The 11,045-nt window shown below is 46.6% G+C and overlaps 1 protein-coding gene and 1 pseudogene across 1 annotated transcript in view; one reads left to right on the top strand and one right to left on the bottom strand.

The window, feature by feature from the left end:
* Positions 1-436: 436 nt before the first annotated feature.
* Positions 437-556, top strand: LOC135040832 (5S ribosomal RNA; annotated as a pseudogene).
* A 3,568-nt stretch (positions 557-4,124) lies between these two features.
* Positions 4,125-11,045, bottom strand: part of LOC135040831 (zinc finger protein 84-like) — a gene marked incomplete at its 3' end in the record, with an annotated part of 80,640 nt that continues 73,719 nt past the window's right edge. The window contains exons 5-6 of the mRNA XM_063954869.1: positions 9,276-9,480; positions 4,125-4,901 (exon numbers count right to left, since the gene is read on the bottom strand). Coding sequence (XP_063810939.1) covers positions 4,125-4,901; positions 9,276-9,480 — 982 coding nt within the window. The remainder of the gene's footprint in view (positions 4,902-9,275; positions 9,481-11,045) is intronic.

The raw sequence follows: 11,045 nt of genomic DNA, 5'->3' as shown, positions 1-11,045 counted from the left end.
TAGAAACACACGCCGTATCCAGACACTTTAACTCAACACATAACTCGAACCCAGAAGCATTGACTTTCAAAGCTATTGAACTTGTGAAACTGGGTGAAAGAGGGGGCGACCTGGCCAACAGACTATCACGAAGAGAAATGTACTGGATCTTCCAACTACAAACACTCCATCCAAAGGGATTCAACGATTACTATGAAATCGCGCTGTTCCTGTGACTCTCACTCCTGGCATCAGGACTATACGGTCGGATCTACATTTTGCAGTAGCCATTAATCACCCCCCCCCCCTTCCTTACCCCCACACCCAACCCCCCCCCCCCACCTAACCCCCACTCACCCCACCCAACCCCAACCCAGCCCACCCCACACCACCACAGTCCTTTACCAACGTGTATAGCTGTATCATAAATAACGGAGACACATGTATGGTAAGTGAATCGTACAGTCAAACCACACTGGACATGCCCAATCCCGTCCGATCTTGGAAGCGAAGCAGTGTTGGGCCTGATCAGTACCAGAACAGGGAGACCACCTGGGAAGATCAGGTACTGTAACCAAACTAAGTAAATATAGCCTACATGAGCATGTCAATTCCGGTTACCTTGACCATTCAGCTAACAGATATACTACTTTATCACTCTCCACGAGGCACTCTAACACCACCCCGTCCCTCACTGCCCTCCTGTTAATTTGCAATAAGCACTTTAGCACTATGCTATTTAATGGCTGCACTATTTATATATTTATTTATTTACTTTATTAACGCTCCTATTTAAAATATGCAATATGCAATAAACATTGATTGCACTGCCATACTCTGCACTATAACATGCAGCAATTAATCAACTATCATTATTTATTTATATTTATTCATCTTTTTATATATATTTATTTATTTATTTATGTATCTAATATAAATATATGGATCCCATATCTTGGTCACATGTTGTCGTTTAATTTCAAAGAAGAAACGCTGCACATTTGTCATTATTAATCTCCCCTTTTTCTATTTCATTTCTATGCAAGAAATACCATAAATGTCAATCCTGCTGTTCTACAATAAGATGGCCACCGCATAGAGAAAATTAACAATAAATCTCTACAAAGATGGCCGCCGCTATGAAAACAAAGCGCCTTACACCTAGCTCCCTTGCTATTAGAAGAACTGAAGGTCGCGGGCGCATGCGCAGTCCGACTACCGGAAGTGGGGCGGAAGTGACGCGACGCCGAAAAACCGGAAGTGGGGCGGAAAACACCGGCGCAACTTCTGAGAGACTTTAAAAGCATTTCTAAACCCCAATTCAACTAGAAAATGAACTAACTTATGTATAGGACCTATAAACTTTATTACTATATAACTCTCTTATGTAAAATACTTTGCTCTTAGTCTGTTAAAAAAGACCATGTGACATCAACAGGAAATGATGTCATAATTGATACCAGACTAATACTGGTATAAATAGAGGTCTGTTCCCAGTCTGCCAACACCCCTTGATGAAGTCTTAAGGACGAAACGCGTTGGGCTACCTGGCAGTGACCTACATACCAAGTTAAGGAATCTTTTTACTATTTATTCATTTTTAACTGGTATTCTATTTATATGTATAGTTTTTATCCCATTTTTTAGAAAAAGTTTCTGTCTTTTTAAAAATTGTTTTACATAATAAATTGTACCGTATTTATTCAACTGAAATTGTAAATTATTTTAGACACCATTGGTCGCTAAACCCCCACCCCCCCTATCATATATATATATATATCCCTATATTGAGCCGGGGGACCCTATACACAGGGAGATTACACCTCTGGGAGGGCAACACAGTCCAAACATTGCGTTCCCCACTGTTTGTTCTTGGCGGGGCCAGCAGGGAAAAATGGCGCTGACTCAGTGTGTGAGGCTAAGCTCCGCCCCTCTCGGCGCGCTATAGCCCCCCTGGATCTGAAAACCAAATAGGCCGAGTATTAAATATAGGGTATATATATATACACTCAGCACCATGCTGCTCAGGGCGCCCCCCTGTGCGCCCTGCACCCCAGACAACGTTCGGGAAGCGGGAGTTCCGGGCGCATCGCGCACCCGCCGCTCTCATGGTGGGTCCCCGTGTGCGGCGCCCGGGAGCTCTAACTATCTATGCTGCCCCGGGCGCCACCACCTCCCGGCGCCCTGTACCCATGGCGCCCGACGGGGACCACGGCATAACGCGCCTGCGGGGGTCTGTATACGGAGCCCCCGGCAGCGCGAGTAAGAACTGTTAAAACTGACTCGCTGCCCAGGGCGCTCCCCCCCGCGTGCCCTGCACCCGTATAAGCGGTGGCAGGGAAATAATTAAAGTATACTGGCGGGGGATGAACCACGGTGCCTCGGCACCTAAATGCTTTTTTTTTTTTGCCAGTTGTTCACATTAAGCAGACCAGTAACATGCGCCCAGGGCTCTCCCCCCCCCCCCCCTCACCAGCGCCCTGCACCCTGTGAGTGCCTTTGGTGTGTGGGAGCATGAAGAGCAGCACTACCACTGTACCTCCGTTACTGAAGTCTTCTGCCGTCTGAAGTCTTCTTTTCTTCTAATACTCACCCGGCTTCTTTCTTCTGGCTTCTGTGAGGGGATTGACGCCGTGGCTCCGGGAACAAGCAGCTAGGCGCACCAAGTGATCGAACCCTCTGGAGCTAATGGTGTGCAGTAGCCGAGAAGCAGAGCCTTGAAACTCACAGAAGTAGGTCCTGCTTCTCTCCCCTCAGTCCCACGCTGCAGGGAGCCTGTAGCCAGCAGGTCTCCCTGAAAATAAAAAACCTAACATAAAGTCTTTCAGAGAAACTCAGTAGAGCTCCCCTAGTGTGTGACCCATCACTCCTGGGCACAAAGTCTAACTGAGGTCTGGAGGAGGGGCATAGAGAGAGGAGCCAGTTCACACCCAGTTTAAGTCTTTAAAGTGTGCCCAAGCTCCTGCGGATGAGTCTATACCCCATGGTCCTTTTGGAATCCCCAGCATCCTCTAGGACGTATGAGAAATAGAGGTACATTAATGAAAAGCGTGAGTAACAGTCATCAGTCTGCTTGTGAAGGTCTCTAGAGTGGTGGCCTCTTGGACTGTGCAAGGCAGTGAGTTCCATGGTCAGGGCTACAAAGCTAAACATTCAACCCATAAATGAATGACAGGAGATTCTTGGTACTGCTGGTAACAGTCCATCTGTAGAAGCAAGCAAGCAGGGCAGTAAGGAGGCAGAAGCTGCTTCTAGTACCTTGGACCATGTAATGTTGAGCTGGGAAAGTCAGTTAGCCAATTATGAAATAGATTTGTCATCTTACAGGCAGCCAGTGAAGGGAGTAGAGAATGGGTGTTATGAGGCAGGAAGGGGCTGGTTAGGTAACAGCTTGGCTGCTGCATTCTGTACTAGCTGCAAGCTCTGTAATTCTTTTGCTGGGTGACCCAGGTAGATGGCATTGCAGTAGTCTATGAACTTCTGAGGGAATCAAGTGCTTGATTCTGGCTATGGTCCATAGATGGAAGAATGAGGATTTGTATGTGGCAGATACCTGATGTCTGTGTCAGCCACATACCAGGACAACACAAAGATTCAGCACATGTTCAGTATTTTCAATTCTGAACACCAAAGCATAAATCCAGATGGTTGGTAAAGCTGTAGTCTTGTCATTTGCTGGTGAGCTTCTATTATGTTTCACAAAGACTGAGTCACAGCCAACTGGCATCATCCACCCCTGGCGCTCAGCTAGACAACCATTTAGGATTGGTATTCGGTTCTCAATACATGGAGCAAAAAGCAGGTAATCAGCATAACAGTGGTAGACCAGGCCATGATGTCTGATTATATCACCCAGTGGTAGCATTTATATTGCATAAAGCATAGGAGATAAGGTTGACCCTTGAGGAACATTGCATGACAGTGATAATTATACTCCAGAAGATGTAAATAGTTCCGTATTTGGGTAATGTCTAATATGTTCAACAAGAGCGGATTTATTTCTCTCACAGCATGAAAATGGCTTCTCACCTGTGAAATCGCTGATGTGTAACAAGTTGTGATTTCCATGCAAAACATTTCCCACACTCAGAACAGGAAAACGGCTTCTCACCTGTGTGAGTATGCTGATGAATAACAAAATGTGATTTCTGTGCAAAACATTTACCACACTCAGAACAGGAAAATATCTTCTCACCTGTGTGACTTCTCTGATGTGTAACAAGAGCTGATTTCTGTGTAAAACATTTCCCACACTCAGAACAGAAATACGGCTTCTCACCTGTGTGACTTCTCTGATGTCTAACAAGATTTGGTTTCTGTGCAAAACATTTACCACACTCAGAACAGGAATACGGCTTCTCACCTGTGTGACTTCTCTGATGTGTAACAAGAGCTGATTTCTGTGTAAAACATTTCCCACACTCAGAACAGGAAAACGGCTTCTCACCTGTGTGACTTCTCTGATGTGTAACAAGTTCTGATTTAACTGCGAAACATTTCCCACACTCAGAACAGAAATACGGCTTCTCACCTGTGTGACTTCTCTGATGTGTAACAAGATTTGGTTTCTGTGCAAAACATATACCACACTCAGAACAGGAATACGGCTTCTCACCTGTGTGACTTCTCTGATGTGTAACAAGATTTGGTTTCTGTGCAAAACATATACCACACTCAGAACAGGAATACGGCTTCTCACCTGTGTGACTTCTCTGATGTTTAACAAGAGCTGATTTCTGTGTAAAACATTTCCCACACTCAGAACAGGAATACGGCTTCTCACCTGTGTGAGTATGCTGATGAGTAACAAAATGTGATTTGAATGCAAAACATTTCCCACACTCAGAACAGGAAAACGGATTCTCACCTGAGTGACTTCTCTGATGTGTAGCAAGATTTGAGTTGCATGCAAAACATTTCCCACACTCAGAACATATCAGTGGCCTCTCACCTGCTTAAGCTGGATGATGGGTAATAAGCTTTGTGTTCTGTGTAAAACATTTGGTATCTATAGAACATGGAAACACTGTATCTACTCTCAGAGCTGTAACAGATGCACCAATATCAGAGTGATCAGGAGAACATTTCCCAGGATCAGAGGGATCAGCTGATAGAGCTGGATGTATAATTGGGGTAATGGGATTATCTCCTGGAGAATCCTGTATACTGTCATTATCTTTTATGTCACAATCCGGGGATAACATTAGATGTCCTTCTGAGATATTCCTGCTTGTGTGTCCATCTGCTGGAAATAAAATACATTAATATATATAATGAGTAGACAAGACCCAGGGTGTTACAGGATACAATATATCATTCTATAACTGACATGTTTTACCTGTAATCATTGCTTTTATGTGTATTAAAAAAAAAAAAAGATAGGATGCTTAGAATGGAGCTTGATCAACACTGAACGCTCATGTGGGATTACTAGAGGCGACATGGACGCTCATGTGGGATTACTAGAGGCGACATGGACGCTCATGTGGGATTACTAGAGGTGACATGGACGCTCATGTGGGATTACTAGAGGTGAAACTGATGCTCATGTGGGATTACTAGAAGTGACATGGACGCTCATGTGGGATTACTAGAGGTGACCTGGATGCTCATGTGGGATTACTAGAGGCAACATGGACGCTCATGTGGGATTAGTAGAGGTGAGATAGATGCTCATGTGGGATTACTGGAGGAGACATGGACGCTCGTGTGGGATTACTGGAGGAGACATGGACGCTCGTGTGGGATTACTGGAGGAGACATGGAAGCTTGTGTGGGATTACTGGAGGAGACATGGACGCTCATGTGGGATTACTAGAGGTGACATGGACGCTCATGTGGGATTGCTAGAGGTGACATGGACGCTCATGTTGGATTACTAGAGGTGACATGGATGCTCATGTGGGATTACTAGAGGTGACATGGATGCTCATGTGGGATTACTAGAGGTGACATGGACGCTCATGTGGAATTACTAGAGGTGACATGGACGCTCATGTGGGATTACTAGAGGTGACATGGACGCTCATGTGGGATTACTAGAGGTGACATGGACGCTCATGTGGGATTAGTAGAGGTGAGACAGATGCTCATGTGGGATTACTAGAGGTGACATGGCCGCTCATGTGGGATTACTAGAGGTGACATGGCCGCTCATGTGGGATTACTAGAGGTGACATGGACGCTCATGTGGAATTACTAGAGGTGACATGGACGCTCATGTGGGATTACTAGAGGTGACATGGATGCTCATGTGGGATTACTAGAGGTGACATGGACGCTCATGTGGAATTACTAGAGGTGACATGGACGCTCATGTGGGATTACTAGAGGTGACATGGACGCTCATGTGGGATTACTAGAGGTGACATGGACGCTCATGTGGGATTAGTAGAGGTGAGACAGATGCTCATGTGGGATTACTAGAGGTGACATGGACGCTCATGTGGGATTACTAGAGGTGACACTGATGCTCGTGGGATTACTACAGGTGGCATGGACGCTCATGTGGGATTACTAGAGGTGACATGGCCGCTCATGTGGGATTAGTAGAGGTGAGACAGATGCTCATGTGGGATTACTAGAGGAGACATGGACGCTCGTGTGGGATTACTGGAGGAGACATGGACGCTCGTGTGGGATTACTAGAGGTGACATGGACGCTCATGTGGGATTACTAGAGGTGACATGGTTGTAATAATAAAACACCAAAGAAGAGAAAATGCTGTCCTGCTTGCGCACTAATAAATAATAGGATTTTAATACCTACCGGTAAATCCTTTTCTCTGAGTACCGTAGAGGATGCTGGGGTCATCAATAGAGCCATGGGGTATAGACAGGATCCACAGGAGAAATGGGCACTTTAAGACTTTAATAAGGGCGTGAACTGGCTCCTCCCTCTATGCCCCTCCACCAGACCTCAGTTATAGGAACTGTGCCGAGGGAGACGGACATTAGGTTGGTTTATATGAAAAGAAGAAACCGCCTTCGGCAAAAACTGTTGACGAGTTCTCAACTCTGCTCTATCTTCATGGAAGATCAAATAAGGGCTCTTGTGAGACTAGGCTGCCAATTCGGACACCCGCCGTGCAGATGCCAAGGCCAATAAAATGACCACTTTCCAAGTGAGGAATTTCAAATCCACCTTTTGAAAAAGGTTCAAACCAGTGAGATTGAAGGAACTATAACATCACGTTAAGGTCCCAAGGTGCCACAGGAGGCACAAAAGGAGGTTGGATGTGTAACACCCCCTTTACAAACGTTTGCACCTCAGGAAGTGAGGCCAATTGTTTCTGAAAGAAAACTGACCATGCAGAAATCTGTACTTTAATAGATCCTAATTTAAGGCCCGCATCCACTCCAGCTTGTAAAAAGTGGAGAAAACGTCCAAGTTAAAAAATTTCCACAGGAGCATGCTTGGACTCGCACCAGGAAATATATTTCCTCCAAATGTGGTGATAGCGTTTTGCCGTAACATCCTTTCTAGCCTGAATAAGAGTGGGAATGACTTCACTGGGAATACCCTTCTGGGCTAGAATCTGGCGTTCAACCGCCATGACGTCAAACGTAGCCGCAGTAAATCTTGATACTGACACGGCCCCTGCTGTAACAGGTCCTCTCGTAGAGGAAGCAGCCAGGGATTTCCTATGCGTAAATCCTGAAGATCGGGATACCAAGCCCTCCTTGGCCAATCTGGAACAATGAGGATCGTCGGAACCTTTCTTCTTCTTATAGTTTTTAACACTCTCGGAAGTGGAGGGAACACATACCGACTGAAACACCCACGGTGTCACCAGAGCGTCCACCGCTATGGCTTGAGGGTCCCTTGACCTGGCGCAATAATTTTGGAGTTTCTTGTTGAGAATAGACACCATCATGTCTACTTGGGGAGTACCCCAGTGACTTGTCACTTCTGTGAAGACTTCTGGATGAAGTCCCCACTCTCCTGGATGGAGATCGTGTCTGCTGAGGAAGTCTGCTTCCCAGTTGTCCACTCCTGGAATGAAGATAGCTGACAGAGCCCTTAGATGTTTCTCCGCCCAGCGGAGAATCCTTGTGGCTTCTGCCATTGCTGCTCTGCTTTTTGTTCCGCCCTGGCTGTTGATGTAAGCTACTGCTGTTACATTCTCCGACTGGATGAGGATGGGTCGACTTTGAAGAAGGCGTCCCGTTTGTAGAAGGCCGTTGTAAATGGCCCTTAATTCCAGAACGTTTATGTGGAGACAAGTCTCCTGACTTGACCATCTTCCTTGCACCCCAACCCCGGGGACTTGCATCCGTGGTCACTAGAATCCAATCCTGAATACCGAACCTGCGTCCCTCAAGGAGGTGAGAACTGTGCAGCCACCACAGCAGTGATATCCTTGTCTTTGAGGACAGGACTATCGTCCGTTGCATGTGTAGGTGGGAACCGGACCACTTGTCCAACAGGTCCCACTGGAATACTCTGGCATGGAATCTGCCAAACTGAATGACCTCGTAGGCCGCCACCATCTTTCCCATCAAGCGAGTGCATTGATGGATTGAACTCTGGTTGGTTTTAAGATTTGTTCCCGAGCTTTTTCTTCCGGAAGAAAAACTCTCTGTAGTTCTGTGTCCTGATTCATCCCCAGAAACGACAGGCGGGTCGTAAAAATCAACTAAGATTTCAGCAGGTTGAGGAGCCAGCCATGTTGTTGCAACACCTTCAGGGACAGTGCAATGTTCTGTAACAACTTGTCCCTGCATCTGGCTTTTATCAGGAGATCGTCCAAGTATAAGATAATCATAACACCTTGCATGCGAAGAAGAATCATCATCTCCGCCATCACTTTGGTGAAAATCCTCGGAGCCATGGACAGCCCAAACGGCAACGTCTGAAATTGGTAATGACAATCCTGAACCGCAAAGCGCAGGAAGGCCTGATGAGGAGGATAAATGGGAACATGTAGGTAGGCATCCTTTATGTCCAAGGAGACCATAAAGTCCCCTTCCTCCAGACTGGATATCACCGCTCGGACAGACTCCATCTTGAATTTAGGTCTTTTAGGTTGAGGATCGGTCTGACCGAGCCATCCGGCTTCGGAACCACCAATAGGCTGGAATAAAAGCCTTCTCCCTGTTACGCAGGGGGAATCGTGATAATGACCTGGTTCTGACACAATGTTTGTATTGCGTCGCACACTACCTCTCTGCTGGGCATAGAAGCTGGCACGGCTGATTTGAAAAATCGTCGAGGAGGAACATCTTGAAACTCTATTTTGTACCCTTGTGACAATTTTTTAAATCCAAGGGTCCAGGCCCGAGCGAACCCAGACCTGGCTGAAGAGCTTGAGACGTGCCCCCACCGGCGAGGACTCCAGCAGGGGAGCCCCGGCGTCATGCGGTGGACTTGGCAGAAGCCGGGGAGGACTTCTGTTCTTGGGAGGCAGAGAAGCCTGGGTTTCTTTTACCTCTTTCCCTGCCTCTAGCAGCATGGAAGGCAGAGCCTCGTCCTCTTCGGTATCTACTGGGCCGAAAGGACTGCATTTGATAATGATGCGTTTTCTTATGTTTTGGGGGAACATAAGGTAAAAATGACGATTTTCCAGCGGTAGCTGTAGAGACGAGGTCTGTAAGGCCGTCCCCAAACAACGCACCTCCTTTATAAGGCATAGATTCCATATTTCTTTTGGAATCAGAATCCGCATTCCACTGGTGAATCCACAATGCTCGCCTAGCAGCTACCGCCATTGCATTGGCTTTTGCTCCCAGCGTCCTTGATGTAACCCAGCGTCAGCATTATGCTGTTTCTGTCTAGGGTATCTATATCCGTTAACAAGGAATCTGCCCATTTCTCAATAGCACTACTGACCCACGCAGAAGCAATGACCGGCCTGAGTTGTGTACCCGTGGTCGCATAGATGGATTTAAGAGTAGCTTCCTGCTTACGATCCGCAGGGTCTTTAAGGGTCGTTGTACCAGAGGACGGTAAAGCCACCTGTTTTGATAAACACGACAGGGCCTTATCGACCATGGGGACTGACTCCCATTTTTCCCGATTAGCAGTGGGGAACGGATATGCCACTGGAATTCTTTTGGGAATCTGAAATTTCTTGTCAGGAGTGTCCCATATATTCTCAAAAAGAGCGTTCAGTTCATGAGAAGGGGGAAACGTTACCTCAATTTTCTTCCCCTTATACATACAGACCCTAGTATCAGGAACAGTCGGGTCATCTTTTATATGTAAAATATCTCTAACAGCAACAATCATGTACTGAATGCTCTTAGCTAATTTTGGATCCAATCTGGAATCAGCATAATCGACACTGGAGTCAGTATCCGTGTCGGTATTGGTATCAGCTAACTGGTCAAATGAACGCTTATGTGACCCCGCAGAGTCCTGTACCTGAGATAAAACATCATCCACCGATTTTTATAAGCTTGGGACTGAGCCTCAGCCTTATCCAACCTCTTATTAATAAGAGCCATATTCACATTTAAAGCATTCATTACATTATTAGCCCAGTCAGGAGTCGGCTGTGTCGACGGGGCCACCCCCAATGTTATCTGTGCTCCCAGTACAGGCTCTTCCTGGGAAGAGCATTCAACCTCAGACATTTTTCACCACACATGTAAAAACACCTCCAAACACACTGAGCTATAGGGGACAGACCTATAGAAGTCAGTCAGAGAGACACAGTGGGAGTATGCCAGCTCACAGCCCCGCGCTGCTGAACAGCACTGAGACATCAGAAAACTGCCTCAGACTGCAGCGCTATGCATATAAATATCAACATATATCAAATAAGTGTGCCCCCACTGTTTTTTTAGCACCCTGATACTTGTATGCAGCGGTGTGGAGGGCCAGCGTCTCTACAGCCGTAGGAGAGGAAATGGCGCCGGGCAGAGAGTGAGCTGAGAAAAAGCTCCGCCCCCGTAATGGCGTGCTTCTTCCCGCTTTTTTACATATACTGGCGGGGGTATTTTGTGGACATAAATGTCCTATATTGCCAGTGTTCACTATAGAGGATAATAATATAATGCTGCCCAGGGCTCTCCCCCCCAGCGCCCTGCACCCGTAGTGCTGTCTGTGGGAGCATGGCGCG

This window comes from Pseudophryne corroboree, unplaced genomic scaffold (assembly GCF_028390025.1).
Source record: "Pseudophryne corroboree isolate aPseCor3 unplaced genomic scaffold, aPseCor3.hap2 scaffold_771, whole genome shotgun sequence".
NCBI classification, from domain to species: domain Eukaryota; kingdom Metazoa; phylum Chordata; class Amphibia; order Anura; family Myobatrachidae; genus Pseudophryne; species Pseudophryne corroboree.
Note: the sequence above shows the minus strand (reverse complement) of the source record. Positions and strands in the feature narration are given on the sequence as shown.